Source organism: Xenopus laevis, chromosome 2S, assembly GCF_017654675.1.
Source record: "Xenopus laevis strain J_2021 chromosome 2S, Xenopus_laevis_v10.1, whole genome shotgun sequence".
Taxonomy (NCBI): domain Eukaryota; kingdom Metazoa; phylum Chordata; class Amphibia; order Anura; family Pipidae; genus Xenopus; species Xenopus laevis.
Window position 1 is genome coordinate 82,905,392 of NC_054374.1, and position 25,399 is coordinate 82,930,790.

Sequence of the window (25,399 nt, forward strand, 5' to 3'; positions counted from 1 at the left end):
GTACACTTGCTTGCTATTTTGGGTGGTAGTGGAAAACTAGGGGAATCATGTGGGCAATGGCAAAAGTGCAGCATGCCTCACTTATTTGTGCATCTGCAAGAAGTTTACAGCCTGTGTACCAGTGTTTCTGGGGAACTAGTGATGTGCAGGTCAGGAAACTTTAACCCAAATTTGAACCTAATGTGCAAAACCTAAAATCGAACCTGACCCTAACCTGCAAAATGCTGTCATAGTAGGACCCACACCCTATCCACATATTCTTGCTCTGTATGCTACTCCTGTGCACCCATCTGTTTCCAAGAAAGGGAATCATCAGGAGCAGTGAAAACATATACTTCCCAAGTTGGACCCACACCCAACCCTAACCTGCAATGGTTGGTCAAATTTCAACCTGAACCCACCCAACTGGTAGTCAACTCCTGGGTCACCTCAGGTTTTGTGTCAACCTGCTCATCACTAGGAGGAACCCTATTACTAGCTTGAGGGTTAAGTAGAATGAGATTTGGGGTGAAAATGTATGTGTTGTCCTCTATACACTTGATACATGAACACACACAGGCGGATATAAGCTGCCATCTTGGCTAGAGGCTTCCTCGATCTATATCAGGTCAAAAATTGGGGAGTTATTGGGCAAGTTTGAAAATCGTGTTGGAGAGTACCACATTTGTGCAATGATGAGGTCCTTGCCATATGGGTCTCTAAAGGCCCCTGTGCCAACCATCACAAATCAGGCAGAGATCTGCTTTTATGGTGAGGTGTCAAAGGTTTACATGTTTCTGTAACCTTGTTATGAACTACAATTTAATGATTTATACATCAGTAGTACAAAAGACTGACCAATTTTAGCATTAGTCTGTGTGGTCCAACGTAAGACTCAGAATGTACAATGCTAGTTTACAGTGCAAAATATGCTATTAGCATTTTCTTTACCCATAATATAAAAATTCTGTTGTTTAACAGAATTTCTGCTAAACTGTGGGCTCCCAAAATCATAGCTGAGCATCTGAGCTGATATATACATACAGAATTTCAGAAGTTTTGCAACATTTCTAACACAGTGATGTTTGTCCAATACACACACCAATTAGCACCGATTTTTCTTAGTCAATATTGGTGTGAATGGCTTAATTTTTTTGGCACACCACAGAGGGCACCAGCATTAATGTACATTTTATAAGTTGGTTGGTTGCAAAGTACAAAGGAAGCCAACATGGGGAACCTTAGGATTGGTAGGCCCTGTGCAAGCACACTTCTGAGGATAGAGAAGTCAATATTAAATAAATATGCGGCTTTGTTCGGAGTGGATGCAGCAATACCCCTGTATTAATATTTATGTGTTGCTTTGCTTGGGCAGATGAATTACCAATGCTGAGTTTCCTTGCAGTGCCAGCAGATATTTTTTTTTATTAGCTGAACCAAACTAGTCTTTAATTATTCAATGCTAAAAACCTCACCTCAAGAAGGAGGTAGTAATCAACTATCATCCACAGGGCATCTAATTATATAGAAATGCCTGATTATGCAATATGAATGACTAATAACATTTCTGCTGCTACTCAGTACCTACATCATCAGTCATTAATATTGCAAGGTTGTTCAGTGTTCCTGCTAATATCTGGCTTGGAGAATTAGGGGCAAATTCATCAAGGGTCGAATATTGAGGGTTAATTAACCCTCGATATTCGACCGAGGAATGAAAATCCTTCGACTTCGAATATCGAAGTCGAAGGATTTTGCGCAAATACTTCGATCGAACGATTAAATCGTGCGATCGAACGATTAAATCCTTCGAATCGAACGATTCGCATGATTTTAATGCAACGATCGAAGGATTATCCTTCAACCAAAAAAAGTTAGGCAAGCCTATGGGGACCTTCCCCATAGGCTAACATTGGGTTCGGTAGCTTTTAGGTGGCAAACTAGGGGGTCGAAGTTTTTTCTTAAAGAGACAGTACTTCGACTATAGAATGGTCGAATAGTTGAACGATTTTTAGTTTGAATCCTTCGATTCGAAGTCGAATTAGCCCATTCGATGGTCGAAGTAGCCAAAAAACCACTTCGAAATTTGATTTCTTCTATTGCTTCACTCGAAGTTAATGAATTGGCCCCTTATTGTTGGATAATATGGTATAAAACATTTAAGTTGCAGAATGAAAAACCAAACCTCACATCACTCTGAGAGTGTCAAGTATGTACAAGGGCCCCTAGGGCGAGGCAGAGCTCCGATGCCCCCAGCAAAACCCTAGTACTAGATATTCTGTTACTCTGTGTGTTTGTCTGATCGGTACAAGTGGACTTTGTCTATTTTTCTATTTGAAAATAAAATGATTGACAAAATAACTGTGCGTGCAAAGTTTAAAAAACACATAAAAATGTATACTTATACTTAAGCAATGAGCTGAACACTAGCCCTTAAATTGCCCAGAACAAATATTTTTTAAACTTAACATAAAACAGAGACATATTATAAAGGTATCAATCTTTTCAAAGCAAGACGGATAATGAAACTTTAGGAATGGACAAAGCTGATGCAGATTTTACTATCTAGTTGTATTGATGCCATGAGCCATACCACTGATGCAACAAAAAGGCTGAAATGTACAGAATAATTCATCTGTTTTAATTAGACAAACAAACATAATGGAGAATATTCATAGGATTGCCAAAGTTTGCCAATATGCCAGGAGTATTTTGTGATAAAAATGGAGAATATACTGTATGTTGCATAATTACTCCAGCATATTGTTCCAATGGCAAGAAGATTAAAGTGGACCTGTCACCCTTAGAAATAATTCCAAATTCAAATATATTATGTTTTTTGAGCAAAATAAACTTTACTAAACACTATATTAATTATTTACACAAAACATTGTTATTTATTTATATTAATTATTTACACAAAACATTGGTTGCCTTTAGCCTTGAAATTCTCAATCACTGCAAGCATGCAGCAGCCATTTTGTGGACACTGTTATTAAGACAAGCTTTGTATCACCTCAAAATCTTATGTTCCACAATGGGTTATCTGATGCCCATTCCTTAGCTCTGGCTAGACTGTGAGAAGGCAAGGGCAATGTACAGAGTGCAGTGATATGTAGGAAATACAAATGGAAAGTGAAAGTAATTGCCTGCCTTAGCTTTATGCCTAAGGCATAGAGGAGGGGCAGGCAATCAATGATTGACAGCTGAAATCTTTAAATACATTTATAACATTGGATGGTATGGATGTTTTATTGAAAACATAATCTGGGTTTCATGTTTAATTTGAAAGGACTTTTATGGTACAGCTTTTTGTCTGGGTGACAGGGGACAGGTCCCCTTTAAAGCCATAAAGCAATTACGCATGTGGGATATTTACATAAAGAAGTTAATGTAGATAAGTTTAAGATGCTACTGTATATATCTATAATGGTATTTTGCCAGCCTGAACCTGGCAACAAGGATACCCAAAGTTCTAGCACAAACCCAGCAATTTTTTTGTGTCTCTTGGGGTGGGCTTAAATCCTTGCAGTGGTAGAACATGATCAGGATGGGACCTGCTGCCTAAAAATATTGCCCCTTACCAGCCACTGCCTCCCATCCCAGTGTGACCTCTGCCAGGCCACTTTCTCCTCACACCCACCACTTACTACTTGCAATTACATTTACACATTTTTTACCATTGAAAATATATAATCAATGTATAATGGAAAATAGCTAAGGGGTTTTCTTTTTTTGTCATTATGCAAAACAAGTATTTTTGGGTGCTGGACAAAAACATCTTAACATGCCAGTGTTTATAGTGTTTACAGTGTTTCCTGCCAGTAATTATAAGCAATGTTTGCTGGTTAGCATGAAAACTAAAGAGTGTGTGTGTGTTCTAAGGGGTACAACCAACATGACCTTTCAGGACAAGGAAAGGTAAATTAAAGAAGTAGGTAGATATGTTGTACATTATGTTATGCTTCTGTACCAGCTCAAGGCAACCACAGCCCTTAAGTAGTAAAGATCTGTGTCTCCAAAGATGCCCCAGTAGCTCCCCATCTTCTTTTCTGCTGATTCACTGCACATGCTCTGTGCTGCTGTCACTTACTGAGCTTAGGGACCCACTCATAATATACAGTACAAATAAAATAGAAATGTCACAATATAAGGCGGATTAGTAATTAATACAGATAATTACTCCATGGCAGCACAGAAATGAGTGCAATTAGCATCAGAATTGAATAATCAGCCATGTAGCATCAGCTTATATTACAGACAAAACTCATTTTCGTCTTGATAATTTGTGACGACCCCTAAGCTTAGCTTCTCAACATCTGCTCAGAGCCCACTGTGCATGTGAGTGTCACAGACACTTTCCAAGATGGAGAACCCCTGTGACAAGTTTGAACTCCTGGATCATTGCTGCTATTGACAAGCTGGAACTTTAGGCTGGGGCAATAAGTTTAGCGTGTAAAACATGGCATTTTTAGGTCTATTCATTTTCAAGGTTTAGTTCTCCTTTAATAGCTACTACTTGTAGTGATAGCAAATACACCTGGAAATAATGCAGATTGCAGAAGTGCAAGGGCAGGTAATGAGTGTTTTAATTCCAGACAAATGCATCCCACGCTCAACCATAAGGTATCTTTATTATAAAGGATGAACTGGGCAAATCACTAATAATGTAGAACTGTCTTTTTATTCAGTGCCAAGAATATGACAGGACAAGCCTGAAGTGGAGATCATTTACTAAGAATGGGCAGTGCAGTAACCCGTGGCAAGTTTTAGGTTTCATTGATCTTTCTACAGCTGGCTAAACAAAGCTAATTGTTATTGGTTGCTATTGGTTGCTTTTTCTGGTGTAAATTTTCCAAGCGTTAATAAATTAGCCTTTAATTGAATTTAATTATTTCTTAGTACTCACCTACTCGGTAAACTTATTTCCCTTATTTTTACCTTGAACACAAAAAACACCCATCTCCACCGCACAGTTTGGCTTAAAATAATCATACACTATGTTTTCATTGGTAAACATGTCAGTGTTTAAGTGCCATTGGAAAAGGAATTTTTTATGTCCTGAAGAACAGCTGATTCCACAGGGTTTCTGGGATTCTCCTCCTACCTCCCGTCCCCACTGACAAGTATTCAAGCCTTGATATACACTCATATCACTCTCATAAGTAAGATGTTTTCCAATATGTAACATAAGTACTATATACTATTTCAAATCTGGATATCTTGAGAGGCTATCCAAAGCATGGGGTTATCACCAACCTCTTTCACTTTTGGAAATGCCGTGGGGTATGCTCCCACTAGACTTTATAGGGCAAGGGCTCCAAGCAACCCATGACACGAATAGGACCAGTAGTGGCATAGTAAAAGGTCAAAGTGTGTAGGTTAACCGATTTGTGACTGCTTGTTGTGCTGCTGCCAGTGTGTTTTTGATGAAATAGAAGCAATGGGTGCCAGTGAGGAGTTAGTGTCCAAGGAAGATATATGTTTAAAGGGGATTGATTGCAAAATTGAAAATTTAATATAAGCTTCATTTCACTGAAATAATACTTACTAAATACAATCAATTAAAAATTATGTACTGTTTAAGAAATAATCAAGTTACTCTTCAGTATCTCACTCTCCACAACCTTTTAGTCTTCATGCTCTCTTCATGCTGAGGTCAGGGTCAGAGTTTGATTGACAGGTAGTTCTAATATGTCTTTTAGGGGGTTCCCATTCTTAAAGGAGAAGGAAAGCTACGGAGGCATTTTATTGCCAATAGATTAGCTGCAATAGTGCAAGCTAGAATGCTATATTTATTCTGTAGAATGCTTTACCATACCTGAGTAAAAAGCTCTAGAAACTCTCTGTTTGTTTAGAATAGGAGCTGCAGTATTAACGTGGTGTGACATCACTTCCTGCCTGAGTCTCTCCCTGCTCTGGGCTCAGATTACAGCAGAGAAGGGAGGGGTGGGGGGAGAGGAGCAAACTGAGCATGCTCTTGCCCAGGGCAATGAGGTTTAAGCTGAAGGCAGGTCTGATACAGAAGCCCATGAGTATACAATAGAAGGAAAGAAATGCAGTGTTTCTTTTGACAGGGGACTCAGAGCAACATTACTTTGGGGGTTTACTGGTATATTTAGATGGACCTTTCTGATAAGGCTTACTTAGTTTTAACCTTTCCTTCTCCTTTAACAGAATAACTCAAATAACCAACTCCAGCACAAACAAATGGTAACAATATAACAGACTCTGGCAAACACCCTGCACACAGAGAAACAGGATTTCCACCAGAGCCAGTTATTGTAAAGAGTGAACACCTAGGTTAAGGGTGCAACCCCCCAAAAGGATGTTTTAGACCTGTCAATCAAAAAATGACTCCGCCTACTGCATTAAGACAGAATAAAAAGAGACAGGTTGCTCAAAGGGGGAGATGTTAATAGTAACTTTATTATTTTATAAATGGTTTTGTCACGGTCTGCACCCTAAAGTCAGAACCAATGCTAAGCACCCTGTTCTCAGCTCTTGCTTCCACCTTTAATAGCCGCCTTTCACCTCGGGAGGAGCCCTCGGCTAAGCGAAAACTGAGGGGGGCTTCAGGAGGGAAAACCCAGAAACGATCTCAATTCAACAGAGAACGGGTAAAAACGAGGAGCCAATTGGATGCCGATGATTCACGGGATGTGGAGTGGATACGAAAAGAAAATGTGAACAAGGAAAACACCAGACGGGTCTAGTCCATAACGGAGTAGGGGTTGCTGCTAGTGAGGGTTCCACACATGGGAATAATGTCATTAATTTGTCTAGTTACGAACTTACTGAGATGGAATTAAGAGTACTGAATCTTGGCCTGAATTTTGTCCCTGATAGAGGCATACAAATATTTGACACCATCGTTGATATTAACAAATTTGTTCGTAAACTTACCCTCATGAGACACTTTGAATCTCGACCGACCGATATGGTAGTGGATATGGATGGCAGTATTGACGCCACCGATTCCCATAATGAACATGATTCTAACATCATTGAATCTGAGGAAGGGTGTCCTTTATCCTCTATGCATGATCTATCTATGTTCACATTTGAGGACATATGTGCCATCACTATGTTACAAGATTTGCAGGAAGAACATTCCAGTGGGGGTGAATTGTTTCAGCCCATTAAACATACAGGTCTTAAAGATAAATCTGATTTTTATCCCATAGAGAGCAGGGGCCCCCATTTAGAACTTTTCCAAAAATTGGTTACCGCAGATATATGTATGTTTAATTCCATTTTCCACCTACAGAAGCGGGGGGCGGCTATGGGCGCGCGGTTTGCACCCTCGTATGCCAATCTCTTCATGGGCCTATGGGAACGCATGCATATATATGATGTTAAAAATCCTTTTTGCATGCATATCGTCAAATATTTTAGATATATTGACGATCTTATCCTGGTGTGGGATGGAGATCCCAGTACCGTGCAGGACTTTGTCACCTATTGTAATGACACAGGCTGGGGCATTAACTTTACTATGGAGATGGATCTAGTGTCGATCCCCTACCTGGATATTATTTTCACGGCCAAAGGTAATAATGTACACACGGAGTTATACCGTAAACCCATTACTAGGAACACCCTCCTTCATGCAAACAGTAGTCATCCCAATCATGTGATTAGAGGGATACCCACTGGGCAGTTTCTGCGTCTGAGACGTATTTGCACAACATGGGACTCCTTTAAAAAGGAGGCCATGTCCCTCTGGGATCGTTTCCTGGAAAGGGGTTATGCCCAAGCCGATATTAAAAAAGCGTATGATAGAGCTGTTGGTGCGAACCGTGTGGATCTATTGAATAGCAAACCCAGACATGCCAGCTCACATACCAAAATAGGACAGCGTACTGCTACCCACGATGGATCTAGATGTCCCCGTGTGATCACAACCTTTACATCTGATACCCCCGCTTCCAGAAAATTATACGTACATACTGGCGTGTCTTGAGACAAGATCCAGTTCTGAAAAAAACCTTACCTGCTCAACCAGGCTTTATATTTAGAAAAGGTAAAAGTTTAGGCTCACAACTGTCACCCAGTCTATTTGTAGAGACAAAGGATACTGCCAATTCTAATTGGCTGAGTGTCAAAGGATGCTATAGGTGTGGGAGGCCAAGGTGTAACTCATGTGGCATCATGAAACCCTCTAAGGAATTTACTTCCAGGACAGGTACCCGGCCCTACAAAATGAATTTTTTTGCCAACTGTGGTACCAAATATGTGATTTATCTTATCACATGTAGATGTGGTGTACAATATGTTGGCAAGACTATTAGGGTAAGGCCACACTAAGCGATAGCGCGGCGATTTGACTCGCCGCGACTATTCGCCGCGACTTTTAATCCTCAATCGCTGGCGAAACTTTGGCGCTGGCGTCTATGGGGAATCGCTGCGTAAAAACACACGCGGCGATCTTTTTTCTATTGTCGCTCGAAATCGCCTCGCTAGGCGATTTCGAGCGACAATAGAAAAAAGATCGCCGCGTGTGTTTTTACGCTGGCGATTTTGCGCGATTTCCCATAGACGCCAGCGCCAAAGTTTCGCCAGCGATTGAGGATTAAAAGTCGCGGCGAATAGTCGCGGCGAGTCAAATCGCCGCGCTATCGCTTAGTGTGGCCTTACCCTTAGACCGGTTAGGAAGCGAATCTCTGAACACATACGATGTGTCTCCAAATGCGACAAGAGCTCAGCAGTGGCGAAGCATCTATTGGAGAAACATGAGGGAAATACATGCATTTCATTTCAAATTATTGATCTAGTGAACCCGGGAGTCAGAAAGGGAGATATGGAAAAACTACTTCTCAAGAGAGAGTCATTTTGGATTTATACTTTAGATACGATCATGCCAAACGGCCTGAATAGGGAGTGGGAAGTTAGACTCTTTGTAGATTGAACCCGAGGTATAGTTATTTCCTGTGCAGGTGACCACCTCTCTTGAGATTGTACTTTAAGTGTGGGGGTGTGTTGCTCTAACTATCACAGTTTTATATAGTTTTTGCTTATAATCATTATTAATTGTTTATTTACATATTAGACTGTTTTTTCAGTTTCTGACAACACACTTCCACACTATTACGATCTCTTTCAATACTGCGTTATGCCTTGCCATACTATGTAACAGCACGTACTAGCAATCATTGTATACCTACGGTCCTTACTTTTCCAATAATATCTCTAAATGATTACAAGCTGTCAGGGCCCGTAGGCACAATTTGGAGTGCGGACCAAGGAGGAAGCCAATAGGCAAACACAGTTCGCGGTACAATGGATTAGGCAGAAGAATCGTCAGTTCAGGCAAAGGTCGGTGCAGGCAGCAAGGTTTCATGGTCGAGGTTTCAGGCAAAGGTCAGTACAGGCAGCGAAGAATCAAGGTCGAGGTTTCAGGCAAAGGTCGAGAATCAAGAATCAATCATACGAAAACACCCAGGAACTCTAGATAGAAGAACCTATACTCGGGCACTGAGAGAACCTTCTGGCGACCTTAAATAGATGGATTTTCGCGCCAAAACGTGCTAGGTGACGTCACAGGATGTGTGTCAGAATATGCGCCAGCGTCTAAGGATGCGCCAGCGTAAATATGCTACGTGAAAATGCCAGCGCTACGCTGGCGTTTGACGGCCGCATGGCCTCATCTTGGACGCGCCGAGGACGCCTTACACAAGCTTCTAAAAGTTCAGGATATTTTCTATTTGTAAGGTCCGTGTTTTCACATTTATAAATTTATAAATTTATTTGTTATGGGCGATAGTAGTGACTGTGTTTTTAAGTACTTTTTCATGTAGCGTTTAATTACATAATCCAACTATATGATTATATCACTTTTATATTATTACTTATGTTATTCAACATCAGTTCCCTAATTGAACAGTAGGGGGGAAGCTACATATATGGGTATTTGGCAGAAGGCGCATTGGCTTCTTGAGGAAATGACCAGTTTTGAGTCACGAAACGCGTCAAGCCATGCTCTCACCCTGCCTGCAACCTATTTTTGTGTGCACTATGTTTTTAATGCAACATCCTTGAATAAAATTTGTATTTTTACTATTTTTGCTTAAGGATCCCATGTCTATGGCAGTATATGTGCCTTTTCGCTTTGTTTTTTTTGGAGTACCACGTGACTGGAGTGGAATGGCTGCCTAATAGATGCAATAGGATCACCACTCTACTCTCCTAAGATTGTCCTTTTCGGCGCATTCTGTCGCTAAGCGGATGCCACCAGGTCTTATTAAGAGAGGTGCCAAGCGAGGGGTTCTGAACAAGCAAAATTAAAGGTATACTGTAGCTCACCCTTTTTTTTCCGATTATAGATGGATTTTCCTGCAAAGGATATCCTGTGTCCATACCCCAAAATGTCTCAAAAGATATAGTTGTAAAAAGCAGGACCAATCCAGAGCAGTAATTATGACTGCAAGTGCTTTTATTGAGGAAAATTGCAACACAACATGTTTCGGGCTAGGCCCTTTATTAAGTTAATAAACTTGATATCACTTGATAAAGGGCCTAGCCCGAAACATGTTGTGTTGCAATTTTCCTCAATAAAAGCACTTGTAGTCATAGTTACTGCTCTGGATTGGTCCTGCTTTTTACAACTATATCTTCTGCACGAGTAAAGGGGCACAAAGTCTTTTGGGCAGACAAGGTACAAGGCGTAGACAGAAAGCGTAGTCAGATCAGACCAGGTCGGGGCAGGCAGAGTACAAACAGAGTCAGACAGGCAAGGGTCAAACCAGGAGATCAATCAGGAGGGATACGGAATAGAGGAGCCAGTTACCAGGCAGGGTCAGGATTTCAGAAGTCAGGATCGTCACAAACACGCAGGGGTCACAACAGATAATCAGGAATCAGAAGCTTAAACAGCACAGAGGCACCAGGAACTCTTTGGAAAGAAACCTATAACGGTCAATGACAAAATACTTTTTGTGCCTTTAAATATGTTTGAATTTTGCACCTGTGCGCCATTACGCCAGCGCACCTGCGTCTATAAATTGGGAGGAGGCGCACGGCATGCGTCCTTAGGAACCGGCGCATCAGAGGAGAAAGACCTGTGTGGCGGGCGTCCCCGCCGAGAGAGCCACTAGGCCACCAGTGTGGTTCAGAATTTTTAATTGATTATATGTAGAAAATTTCTTATTTCAACAAAATGAAGCTTATATTATTTTTTCATTTTCACAATAGACCCCCCCCCAGTAACTTTGTTTCTTGAAGCCGGTGTGTGAAGAATTTGATTATATTATTGTAAATTTGAAAACAAAATCTCAACAAACCCTACCTAAAGACACCTGTTGGCATTCAAATTTCCATTAAAAAGACATAAGCAAAAGTTACAAGCAGAAAATCCCTAGATACCAAATAAGAGTTTCTTAGCAACTAAAATAACAGTTCTGTAGGTTTCGTTTATGAAATCTCAGACAAAGTGTAGCTCTTTGGGCTCCTACAATGGTTCAAAGAGAGCTCATTCTTATCCCTAGTAGGTGATAATTGAGTAGCACATGGGTGTCACTTGGAACTCCCCCTAACTTGTGTGTCATTTAGAATCACAAATTAGGGCTGCCGGGACACAGGTCCAGGAGTCAAAATATTAGTGGTGGCATGCAGCCCAGCCACTTTATGGGGAGCACCCAGGACACACAGCTCCCGAGTGCTCCGACGCTTGCGCGCTTGCTCTCACATGCAGTGGAAAGATTTCATTGCTACTTTGGTGACTCTTTTCTGTTATTACAAATTCTCAGTGTGGAGCATGTATTGTTTTAGTTAAGCACCATAGCAACATTTCAGCAAATTCCCATGAGGTTAATCAGTCTGTAAAAGAGTAGATTTAACATAGGAAATCGCATCTATTCATGAAGCTGGATTATGTGAAAATGTATCAAATAAAATGTATTATTGCTCTGCCAAAAGGACAGATTTTCAGCAGGCAGTTCTGAGTGCCACAAGCTATGACAAAATTGCTAAATCCTTCTGGCGATCTTTTACTCTTCATCAGGCAACTAAGCATTTCTTATCTTTTAATAACACACATTTGAGGTAGGTGAGCGCTAAGCTACACATACAGGATGTTTACTGTAATTTGCAAATGCAAATCATTTTCATTGGAAACCATATACATTTGCATGTAACATATAAGATATATGGGGGCAAATTCACTAAAGTGCGAAGCGCCTAAAGCTAGCGCAAATTTTGTGACGTCATTTTGTTACTTCGCCAATTTACTAACGAGTGCTGGCGTAAATTCGCTAGCGAAGTGGACCTACTCTAGCGCTACTTCGCACCCTTACGCCAGGCAAATTTGCGCTATGGCGAAGGGACGTAACTACGCTAATTCACTAACTTGCGCATTTTACTGAACGTTACCTCTTGCGCCAGACTTTACTTCGCCACCTCAGACCAGGCGAAGTGCAATAAAGTAGATAGGAGTTCCTAAAAAAATAGTTGAACATTTTTCTAAGTCCCAAAAAACGCTAGCGACTTTTCCTTTTTCAGGGTGATAGGCTGAAAAAGAGTGTAAAATCTTTTGGGGTAACCGGCTTCCCCCCTACATTTCCTAACATATGGCACATAAACTATACACTGGGCTCATGTGTAGGGCATTATAACAACTTTATTTTATTTTATTAAGGTTTCCTGGGCTTGTGTAGTGTAATGTATTTGCTGCAACATATTTATCCACTGAACGTTAACTTCCCGCCGTATGCGAATTAGCCAACAATAGCGCAACTTCCTTTCCTTGATGAATTAACGCTAGCGCAACTTCGCTACCATTCGCCTCCCTGAGCTCAACTTCGGATTTTAGTGAATTAGCGGCGCCCTGGCGAAGTGTGGCGAAGCCTGCGATAGCGCAAATCCGCAGTTTAGTGAATTTGCCCCATGGTTTGAATTTTAATCACATCATAAAACTCATAAGATTGTTCCTTCCACATGTCATTGGGCAAACGTATATAAGTTTAAAGGAACAATAACACCAAAAATGAAAGTGTTAAAGGATTGACAATATAATGTAGTTTTACCCTGCATTGGTAAAACTGGTGTGTTTGCTTCAGAAACACTAATATAGTTTATATAAACAAGTTGCTGTGTAGCCATGGGGGCAGCCAACCAAGCATAGGAACTATGCGTAGATAACACACAAGTTCTGAAGAATCCCTTTGTATTCTATAGAGTTTATCTGTTATAGTTGCATAGATGCAATTTATTATGTTAAATCTACACTTTTACAGACTGATTAACCTCATGGGAATTTGCTGAAATGTTGCTATGGTGCTTAACTAAAACAATACATGCTCCACACTGAGAATATGTAATAACAGAAAAGAGTCACCAAAGTAGCAATGAAATCTTTCCACTGCATGCATTTAATGCATATATTTCAGATATGTGGGCCGCACATACAGAGGTTAGAATTCCCTTTGCTTGAATGTTGGTTGCAGAAGCATAAGTTAGGACGTTTCTGTCACTGCAGCAACTCGCTGATTCCTGCCTTCTTGTGAAACTACATCTGTGCAAAAAATGGGCATATAATGCTACTGGCTATATACACATTTTATGTTACAAAATAAATTTGCCCTTTTGATTTTAATTGCCATTGAATTAAAGTTGCAAAGCCATAGAGATATATATATATATATATATATATATATATATATATATATATATATATATATATATATATATATAGATATATATATATATATATATATATATATAGAGCATAATGTATTTTTTAAGAGAAAGCTATCTGCATAAACGGGAATTAGTTGCCACCTGCTGTAAATTGTTTCCATGAGATATCTTGTACCATTGAGAGTTTCATGGGTTTTTGGCACTGGAGAAATGTTTGAGGTCTAAAATTTAACCAGGGCATCCTCTTCATTCCTAATCATGCTACCCCATTCAACCAAACCATTATCCAGAAAGTTCCGAATTACAAGAAGGCCTTCTCTCATAGACACCATTTTAATCAAATAATTTCTTTTCTGTAATTATTATTTCTGTAATAATAAAACTAACCTTGTTGTTGATCCCAACTAAGATAAAATGAATCCTTATTGGAGGAAAAACAATCCTATTGGGTTTAATTAATCTTTAAGTGATATTTTTTTTGTAGACTTAATGTATGGCAACCCAAATTACGGGAGAATGTGAATCACTGGCGGGATGGCACTAGGATCTCTTAGTTTTCCGAAGTCACCCAAACTTGCCTCACGAGGAAACTTCGGGCGACTTCGGAAACCCGCAGCGATTTGAGTGCCATCCTGCCGGCGATTTACATTCTAGCTGGCAGGAATGCATTTCAGGGAGATTAGTCGCCCAAAGAAGAGGAGATTTGTCACTGGGTGATTAATCTCCCAGGAATCGCCATATCTGCCACCAGCCTAAGTATTTAAACAAAGCTACTACCTCTCTTTTTTATGTGTGAGATGCCATAGAGCACAATTTATTATCCCAGTGGGGGCTGTTTGGACCTCTATGTATGTGAAATGCCAGGGGCTATTTGGAATCTCAGTCGTTTACATATATAGATGCATAACATAACATAATAGATGCCAAACAGGTACTCAGGGTCCAGTAAAATAGCTATTAATATAGGAGCTAGCCAAAAAATAGAAACACCCAATGGAAATAACTGACCAAGAACTGTCTGCACTATATTGTTAGCAGATATTTCTGGAAGGGATGACATTTGGAAACCCATTGTAACCAAGGTCACAACATACAAACGCCTGACCTTGTGTGCTGAGAAGAAAACCTGTACATCTAGGCAAAGGGAGGAAGTAATATGATCTTACTCCCTTTTTGTATTTGTAGAGAATTGTGTTTTAGAAAAAGCAAATGGAAGTCTTCAACCCAAGCTACCTCCTCCTAATTATCCTTTTTGCAATTCAGGACATACATAACCATGTTTTTAAATGGTATGTTTTTTGTTATTTTTTTCCATTGCTCAGTTTTTTTGTATGTTTTGATTACTCTGTCTTGTGTCTCACAGTTAAGACTTAATTGTGATGTCACCTTTCCCACCACACAGGGTTTAAATGTGTATTTGATATAATTTAGTGCACTTTGAGAAAGGCTACTGATGTAGCCGAAACGTCGGTCTTCCCATAAAAAAGAAATATTGACTGGTTATAAGGCCTGTAAGTGCGGACTTCTTCTACAAAGAATTGAATGTGATCAGCTGGCTCTGCACCAAGGCAAGCAGGATGATTTACACGCGAGTGCCGACTTTATATGGAGCATTATATATATATATATGTATAAATATATATATCATATATCTATGTATGTATGTGAGCAAACACAAGAGATCAGTGATAGGCACACTGAGGCATAAATATTGTTGCTATGCTATGGGAGGTTCCTTGCTCTCTAGGGACTCCCAGCTGTTTAAATTCTCCTCCCTTTCATCTCTGTTCTCCTCACAGCCCAATTCAGCTTTTGAGAAAGTCTGCAGTGGTCCAGCCTCGGGAAAATAGAAAATATCTTAGATGACCTAGTGGGTTACACTGAAGATATATTTATCCCACCCTTCTCCATTTCATGGAAGCAGGGACTAGAAACACAGTGGGTTCATGGGTCTCCTTATAAAGACGTGTCATCATTAAGGGGGAGTCAGTGAGGGGGGAGTCAGAGGAGAAGAGAAGGCAGTCACAGTAACAGTGGAATAACAGATTAAGCCGCTAGAGAAGAAAGCAGGAGCTCTATTAGTGATACAACATATACAGGAAGACAGGGAGAAGATACAAACACATAGAAACAGATAGGGGCAGATGTAGACATGATACAGACAGATCTGCTGAAAGGAAAGCTGTAGGGAAGGAGGCAGGGAAGCTAAGATCAGGCTGCTCATCTCTATACACAAACATAAGTCATCAACACATCAAGGACTACTGGAAAGATGCTGCCAGGAGAAACAGCTCCCAACCCAGGTCCAGCCCAGAAACCTGGGGAGAAGGAGACACTGGATGAGGCCAAAGCATTCTATGACAATCTCACCCCCACCAAGAAACCCAAATTGGTAAGAGCATCCTTATGCCAAACCTTTCATTCATAGGGAAGACCTACATGGTAGGGGTGGTTCTGGATAATATCGCTGTAGGTATCAATGTCTGAGGTGTAATGGTGTATATAGATCTATTTGTATTTTGCTGCTAAATTTCTTTAGTTTAGTTTTGTCCCCTAGGTAGGCAGAAAAGACAAAAATGTAAATTAGGAATTCTGCACATGAATTTTCCAGCTGAAACTGTACTGTGCTTTATTTGCAGTGTCACCATAAGAAGGGTAAATGCCAGGCAGGGAATAGGATCATTGCTACACTGGAAGGGCCAAAAATAATTCACTCACTTGTTTGTTTTTATCTCATCCTCTCCGCTTCCCTTTCCTATTTTAGTAACTGGAGTGTAATCTCTGTTGGTAGTTATCTCTATGGACACAGTTACATGTTGCTGCAGAGGAATAGTGCATGAGTCCGTGCATCCACCAGAGCAGGCATGAGCAAGTTCTTCAGGTGCTGTAGAATAACAACTCCCAACATCACCACATATTTTGTCAGTGTCTGTCAGTGGGATGGTAGGAATTGCAATTCAGCAACAAATGGAGGGTCATGGGTAGAAACTTCTCTGTTATTCCCCCAAAGTTAGCTACAAACTCCCTGACTTTTAGCAATGAATACAGTACAAGGCACCTGTCAGGTCAGTGACCTTCTGCAGGGGAAAGGTCAGAAACTGTCATTGTCCACTGCAACCCTGTTTATTTAGTTGTCTTATTTGCTACTATAATCATTAGAATATGTGCACATATTTAATGACAGTGGTGATGATGATGATTGAGTTCCTAGAAGCACAGCCTGCATACTATACACCTGTCTATATTACAGGTTTAATCAGCATTAATCTTTTAGATTTCTTTTCTGTCTTTATTGATCTTTCTATTAACACCCCAGGGATTAATCTGGTGACCTTTTCTTTTCTTTTGATTCACCCTCCATTTACCCTTGAAAGGCTTTTTGCTTCACTCATCCATATCATAAATATCAATCAGTGTGTGTGTGTGTGTAAGTATGACTGAATGTTCCATCTCCCATTCCAATATATCGTGATGAAAGATAAAACATGCAAATGTGCTATATGATTGGCCTACTGATTTCTTACCGTAGAAACCTATTGTATATATAGTTCATGCTTTAGGATATATCTTATTAATGTTTCCTTGTCCTTAATATAGAATACTATTTGCTAATAGCATCCTTTAATATAGATCTGTTTTCCAGAGAGAAAATAAACTAATATATACTAGTTTCCCACCCCTGCAAAATGTATTGCTAAATGGATTGTTTCTAGTGTTGCCACCTTTTCTGAAAAAAAAAAAATACAGGCCTTCTTATATATTTATCTTTTTTCCCTATTAATAACATTGGGATCCACCATCATTTTTACCAGCCAGGGCAGTAAAAGACCGGACAGGTGGCAACCCTAGCTGTTTCATATGAAAGTACATATATTTACCAATATCTGTGAGTCAGTTTGGCCTTATAGCAGCAAATAGGAATTATAGTTCAGCAACATATTTGAGAGGATTTAAATGAATACCAAAGGGAATTAAGACCTAATCTGCTTAAGCAAAGAGAACAGCTAACATATCAGCATTATCTGTAAACAAAAACTCAAAGCTTTAAAGTCATTAATGATATAGATACAGTTCAGTTAAAGCTAAGGATTGGGCCTGATCCAAATCTTTAAAAAAATTGCTAGGATTTAGCTGAATCCTAAAATGTATGCTGGAATCAGTGCTTCCCAAAACTGTAGATACTTAGGGGCCGATTCATGAAGCTCGAGTGAAGGATTCGAATTAAAAAAACTTCGAATTTCGAAGTGTTTTTTGGGCTACTTCGACCATCGAATGGGCTACTTCGACCTTCGACTACGACTACGAATCGAACGATTCGAACTAAAAATCGTTCGACTATTCGACCATTCGATAGTCGAAGTACTGCCTCTTTAAAAAAAACTTCGACCCCCTACTTCGGCAGCTAAAAGCTACCGAAGTCAATGTTAGCCTATGGGGAAGGTCCCCATAGGCTTGCCTAGGTTTTTTTGATCGAAGGATATTCCTTCGATCGTTGGATTAAAATCCTTTGAATCGTTCGATTCGAAGGATTTAATCGTTCGATCGAAGGAATAATCCTTCGATCGTTCGATCGTAGGATTTGCGCTAAATCCTTCGACTTCGATATTCGAAGTCGAAGGATTTTAGTTCCTAGTCGAATATCGAGGGTTAATTAACCCTCGATATTCGACCCTTCATACATCTGCCCCTTAGTCAGAAGAGAACTAATAAGGTAATTTACAAACACAGTGCATTGAGCAAAGTGTCATATTCAGATGCAAATTGGTATTTTCCTCAGGATTGCAGCTAAATGGTGGGTCCATAAGGAGCTTCACTCCCAATTGGCAATTGACCTAATGTGTTAAAATGAATAGAATTGTGTGCGCGCTTGTTTGCAAATCAGGTGCAATTTGTGGAATGTCCAGTGCACAACATTACATTGCTATTAGCATGTGATTCTTTTGATGAAATTTTGCTGTTCCTATTCATAGAACCCACTATTGGAACCCTGGAATTCATTTGGATTTTGCCATGGAAATGTGAAATTACGGAAATATCCCTTTCACAGAAAAGCCCAGGTTCTAAGCAGAACCTGCTGGATAACAGGTCCCATACCTGCATCATTAAAAACACATTTTCATTAAAATGTATTATTTATATAAAACAGTATTAATATAGGCTAATTTAGGCAATATGATTTTATAGAGACCTGCAGAATTAGGGTCCTATGTTTAATTGCACCCATTGAACTATATGGAATGAGTTATGTATAGTCTATGTAAAGTGTAAAGGAGCATGTTGGAACTATATACAATAAATAAAAGATAATAATCCTAATGTTCAGGGGTAAAGTTTGCTTTTAATGATCAGTTGTTTGCCATCTTCTTTTCAGCCTAAGACTCACAATGCAATAACAATAGCAGTATCCTCCAGAGCACTTTTTCTAATGGAAGAAGAGCAAAAGATTTACCAAGAAAAGGGTCTGGAGGAATATGTTCGGTATCAGCTAGAACATGAAAACGAGCCTTTCAAGCCTGGAGCTGCATTTCCATTTGTAAAGGTAAGTTCCACACTAACTGCCTTTACAAGTCAGCAATAATTAAATCTCTCAGCAAATAATTTAAACTCTGTTGTTGCAGAAACAGAACTGTTCCTCTTTTTTTAGGGCATCCACCTAATTGCAGGTATATGAATACCTGGTCAGTCCTAATGTTCAGGGATGCCTGAAGCAACATGAAAAAGCCATGCAGCTGCGTTCAACATTCCCTTTTTACTTATCCTCCTTCTCAAATCTGGGCAGGGTGGAGATTGCAACTGTATTTTCTTTACAGCTGAACTTCCTGATCAGTTGTAAAAAAAAAATGATGCCCAAGGAAAGGCTCTCATCCCACCTTGACACATGGCAGAAGGACAATGTATCTCAATATTAGTTCCAGGGATGCATCTGGTCTCCAAGGCCTACCTCTCCCACAAGGCTACAAATTACTATCCCTACTGGCATACTATTCTAAAGCTTCTAGCAAGAAAGGAGGCCTCCAATATGATGGATGCAGGGGTGGGCAGAATCACTTTAAAGCTTAAACATAGCAAATCCTAAACTAGGAAAATGAAGTCTATGAAAGCAATTCCAACGTTCATAAAGATCAATTTAGAATTAAGGAAACATTATGCTTACACAGCCTATGTAACCAATATCATTTTCATTCTCTGAAAGTTATCAAAAAATAAACTGACTGTAAGGTATGCTAGTATATAATGGGACATTGCTGCTGGCTAATGGTCCAAATTTTATTGATTTGAGGAACAAAAAAGTAAATCCCTCACCTTAGTGTTTACTAGAGCCTAGGGAATAGTACTGCTTTAGTAGCCTATTACCTGGGGGGGCATTGTGAGATTTGGAATTATCACAGTCTTTGAACAGCTGAGCTTTACTTTGTATTCACAGTGCTTGTTTCAGAACTGCAATAACAATATATCTGCTCCTGTAGAGATGTTAGGTCTGAATAATGTTTTGATTATATATTTGTTCCTGCCTGTTGGTCCACCCAGTGTATTTGCGATGTTGCATATAACAATTGAGATTCATTTCAGATCCTGTGCAACACAGTTCTTATATCAATGGGTATTGAAAGTGGATGATGGTGTTATAATTAATACAGCTACAAAAGAATATGTTGCCTACCTAGTTATGATTTAATAATGGCATATATGTTTGGTAGGGTTATATTAATAATGGCCTTAGTCAGGGGAGTAAATACAGAGGAAGGATAGGGGGCCACACAAAGCCCTTATTATCATTTTAAATACAGGACAACTACTGGATATTTTGGGGGTCCCTAAAATTATTTTGCTATGGGGCCCAGTAACATCTAGTTACGCCACTGCCCTTAGTGCACAGTAACTACTCAGGAACATCTTATACCTTCAGATTCACTATCTTGGCTTAATTACCCTAGTAACCAGTTTAAAAGTCAGAATGGAAAATAAATAAGGGGTCCAACTACCGTATAAAAATTGAGATTGTAAGTTCTTGTGGGCAGGGTCCTATATACCTGTTGTATAGGTTGCTAGTTGTATTGTGTATGAAATCTGTTTGTTTAATTATATACCCATTTATTGACAGTGCTACGCAATATGAAAGATTCAAACTTCATGCAAAACTATAAATAAATGAAGGTCATTTGAAAAATGGTTTAGAAACACTCCAACTATAACATACGTGAGGTTCATTTAAAGGTGAAATAGGGGTAGTAATCTGATGCAAGGTGAATTTCCAACTCCTATGAGTTTAAGGTGAACTCATTTGATTTCCTTTAGAGTGACCAATGGAGGTAAAAGGGAGTTGCAATGTTTTTTTTTAGTACATCAGTATGGTGTCTACTGCTGATGTTTTGGAGTTAAGAATGATGTCTCAATCAAGGAATCAATTAAAATCAGTATTTGACTACATTTAAAAAAACAAAATTTTTTTTTCTGTTCTAGGCTCTGGAATCAGTTAACAATCAACTTCGCCAGCTATGTCCAGACAGTGAAGATCTTTTTGATATTGTCCTCATGACTAATAACCATGCTCAAGTTGGAGTACGGCTCATCAATACCATAAATCATTACAGTACGTTTCTATAAGCATACAAAAGCTACTCATTAAGTATGTGGTGATAAAAGTCTTTGCTAAAGCTGTCAGCATGCTGTGACACACAAGGGCTGGTTCCCTCCGATGTAAGGGTTGCTAGCAATGACACAAGGCTCTTTATCTGATCAGTGAGAACAGGAATGCTACTGCTATGCAACTCACAATACAATAGCTGTACCTCAGTAACTACACTACTTTCAGACAAACTACAGATTTAATATATCTACCAGAACTATCTACATGAAGTATGTAAGTTTCCCTTGTACTCTGTGTCATTTACCACTAGGTATACTTTTCCTTCCGCATTCCAAAAATATACCAGCAGGTTAGGGTTATGGATAATCTCTGTAAACCACTGTGTAAAATGTCAGTGCTATATAAGTAAAGGCTAATAGTATTATTTCTTAGATAAAATAATGGCTGTACTTTAGGTATGGGCTCTGTTATCCGGAAATCTGTTATTTTTTTTTAGTTATTACTTTTTTCTTTGTAATGATAAAACAGTAGCTTGTACTTGATCTCAACTAGGATAGAATTAATTCTTATAGGAGTCAAAACCATCTTATTAGTTTATTTAATGTTTAAATTATTTTTTGTAGTCTTATAGCATGGAGATCCATATTACAGAAAGACCCATCATACTGATAACTCCTAAGCATTCTGTAGAACAGGTCCCATATCTGTATTACAGTTTGAACAAAAAGACTCCATGAGGTTATTCTGCATTATTAAATGACTTTCTGCAATTTATTGTGAGGATATTGGCATCATGTTCCATCTTCTGCCTTAGACCTCTTCATTGAGCGTTTCTGTATGACTGGAGGCAACAGCCCAATTGAATACCTGAAAGCTTACCACACCAACCTGTACCTCTCATCTGATGGCCAGAAAGTGCAAGAAGCTATAGAAGAAGGTAAAGGAATTCCTACTTTGTAAATGTAATTTATAACATTTTGGGTGTTATTTATTAAAGTCCAATTTTTTCTAGGTACAAAAAATAATAATTCCACTGGAGAGCTGGTTACAATGCAGTGTTGTGTTTTATTGAAGATGCATAAGCACTACATGTTTCGGACCTCTAGGGTCCTTCCTCTGGAGGACCCTCCTCCAATTGAATTCTGGTAAACATCATTCAAGATTCTGAATTTAATCTCATTGAAGAACACACTTGTATCTATAATTCTTCCATCTACTTTGGAGATAGGGTATGCAACTGGATAGGTTTTTAGCATTTCTACATCACCTTTGATGTTAATGTTGTTTGGTAAAAAATAACGAAGTCTTGTAAGCTTAACTAATAAAGAACCAGATAACCCACCCTTCTTATACTCCATTTAGGTATAGCAGCAGCAACCATTTTTAGCCCAAGTCACAATGTGTCTGTTCATGAAGAACAACTACGTGTAGCCTTTGATGGAGATGCTGTCTTGTTTTCTGACGAGTCAGAACAAATTGTAAAGGAGCATGGGCTGGAAATGTTTTTTGAACACGAGAAAACTTATGAGAACAAGCCTCTGGCACAGGTAACTGCTTTGAACAACCATATTCCATGTAACTGCTCTTAGATTCATTCTCTGTTGTGGCCAAAATACACTGTATATTCATTTCTAAACTATTTTGCTTATGTAGAGGATCTAATTGTTTACATATACCTACTTATTTTATGGCTATTCCCATAGTTTCCTGTAGAATAGTAATTCTCATATTGCCGTAGACTCTACATTCCTGCTTTTGGATATCGGATATTTTAAATTAAAGTTGATGAATGTTTGGGGTCACCCAAATGTTAACACTTTAGGGTTATGAATAGAACAGTACTCATTATCTCTAATGGGAGTAGATTTGGATCAACTAAAAAATACCATATGCAGCAACATTTAAATAAAAAGATTAAAACAGAATGTTTTGAGAACTGAAAATCTAAAACTTTCTAATATGCAAGGCTTAAGCTGGCCATAGACACAAAGCTCCGATCGTACAAATCGAGGATTTGTACGATTTTCAACCGCTTGTGGAGAGTCCCGACATTTTTCGTCCGGCGGAGATCGGTCGTTTGGTCGATCGGACAGGTTAGAAAATTTCTGTTGGCTGCCGATAATATCTCTGATTCGAACGATCGGATCTTTGCACCTATGGCCAGCTTAAATCTAAAATTCGATTGAACACTGCAGAGTTTCTGGAGGGTTTGAGGTTTCAAACAGCTAGAACAAATGGAAAAGGTGATCACAAAGGGCAGGACCCCTGAATTTAGCTTTCCTTCCAATTTGCCTGTGCAGAAAACCCCACTTGCTCAGCTTTTGAACGTATTGTTGTTTTCTTTTTCAGGGACCTTTGAAGGGTTTCCTGGAAGCTCTGGGGAGGTTACAAAAGAAATTTTATTCCAAGGGAATGAGGATGAACTGCCCTATTCGCACTTATTTAGTTACTGCACGTAGTGCTGCCAGTTCTGGCGCACGGGCCCTAAAAACACTACGTAGCTGGGGACTTGAGACTGATGAAGCATTATTCTTGGCTGGAGCCCCAAAAGGACCTCTCCTTGAAAAGATTCGCCCACACATATTTTTTGATGACCAGATGTTTCATGTTGAGGGAGCTACGGAGATGGGCACCGTAGCAGCTCATGTACCATACGGTGTAGCACAAAGACATAAATACAAAATTTCTCAAAACAGCAAGTAATACATCCTTTGGCAACTGCAGCCATGCACTGTGCACAGGATATTACCACAATACATATTTATTTGTGTTCTTTGGGTTTAATGGAAAGCCCAGAATTGTTTACAATGCTCCTTGTTCTTTATTAGAACCACATGGGGCATAATAAAAATACTATAAAGTGACTTTTTTGTGATGAGTGCCCATGCACATTCACTATTGCTGCCTACTTTGCATAATGACATGTTTGCAACCAGTGACAGAGAATGTTATCCTTGTCTGTTGTCCATGTTACAGATGCCTCTGTCCTTATATGCAACTGTAATGTGGTGAATGTAACAATACTAAATAGGCCACTAATTAATCCCTTCTTTCTTTGCACAGCTACAAGCTCCACTTGTAGAAAAACGAGTGGAACAGTCTTAGACCAGCCTTAATTATATTATATATAAAAGCAAAAATGGGAAAATGAGTCTACTGAAAAATGTTACTCACCCAAGCCTGCAAATTATTAAGTGTGCAAAAATACAAAAACACTGTACCCTGTATGTTTTCTTTTATTTGCAAGGTAAAAATACACTCCCATTGTTTAAGTTATATTTATGTGCTAAATGGTAGTTGTCCTTTCTTCAGTGGATTTTTTGTGTTGTTTGCTAATAGGGTGCTTGGGGTTTGGTAATGGTGTCCTTTTGCTTGTTTAGCTAAGCCAAATATGAATGGATTTCCACTGTAATTTTTTGTGCATATTTTTTAACCATAAAATAAGAATCACAGATTTATTATGTTCCATATACACAAAGATTGTGACATTTATTTATACTGGATGCTGGAAACATTTGCTTCTCAGAGCAGGGAAGAGGGTGAAATTTGTGACTGGAGAGGTCAATGCAGACCCAGGCTCACTCCCTGCTCCAGCCCCCCCCCCCCAATTGAGAAAGTATGGTGCATGGGGGAGGTAGTAGTTGGCAACTGCGGTGTGGGGGCCAAAAAGTGTCTGGAGGCCCTAAGATGGCAGCCCCAGTGGGCCCCAAACACCCCAGTCCAACACTGGGGGAACCCACCAGTAGATGACTTTCCATCAGAGAGTCTAAGCCTCTCAAAACCTTCATTCTCTTTCTGTGTCTCAGAGTGATAACATCAAAATATATGTTATGATATATAATTTCTGGAAAACAGTACTTGAAATTACAGAAAACCAAAGAGAACCAAATAATCGTTTCAACCAATGGTATTGTGAGAGGGAAAAAACACAGGCAACTTATGACTGCATATAGATAACAATGCAATCATCAGGCATCCAACCGTGGGTACAGTTCTCGACAGCATAGAAAAATATGGTTCAGAAATACCAAGTACAACCAAGAGAACATGAGCCACCTAAGACTCAATTTTAGTGATACATAATAATAATATTATATGTAGGGACCCTGAGATTTGGGTTAAATTACTCAGGCAGTTCCCCTTTAGTATTTGGACACCTAAGGGTCCTTTAGTTAACTCAGACAGCTATGTCCCGTG

At 39.3% G+C, this 25,399-nt stretch overlaps 1 protein-coding gene across 1 annotated transcript; it reads left to right on the forward strand.

Annotated features, from left to right (window-relative positions):
• Window positions 1-15,414: 15,414 nt before the first annotated feature.
• LOC121400627 (cytosolic 5'-nucleotidase 1A-like) lies at window positions 15,415-25,122 on the forward strand. Its single transcript, XM_041584084.1, has 6 exons — window positions 15,415-16,006; window positions 18,986-19,153; window positions 21,076-21,205; window positions 22,017-22,139; window positions 22,565-22,749; window positions 23,552-25,122. Exons 1-6 carry the CDS (start codon window positions 15,887-15,889, stop codon window positions 23,903-23,905), a joined length of 1,080 nt encoding a protein of 359 aa, XP_041440018.1. The 5' UTR covers window positions 15,415-15,886; the 3' UTR covers window positions 23,906-25,122.
• The last annotated feature ends 277 nt before the right edge of the window (window positions 25,123-25,399 follow it).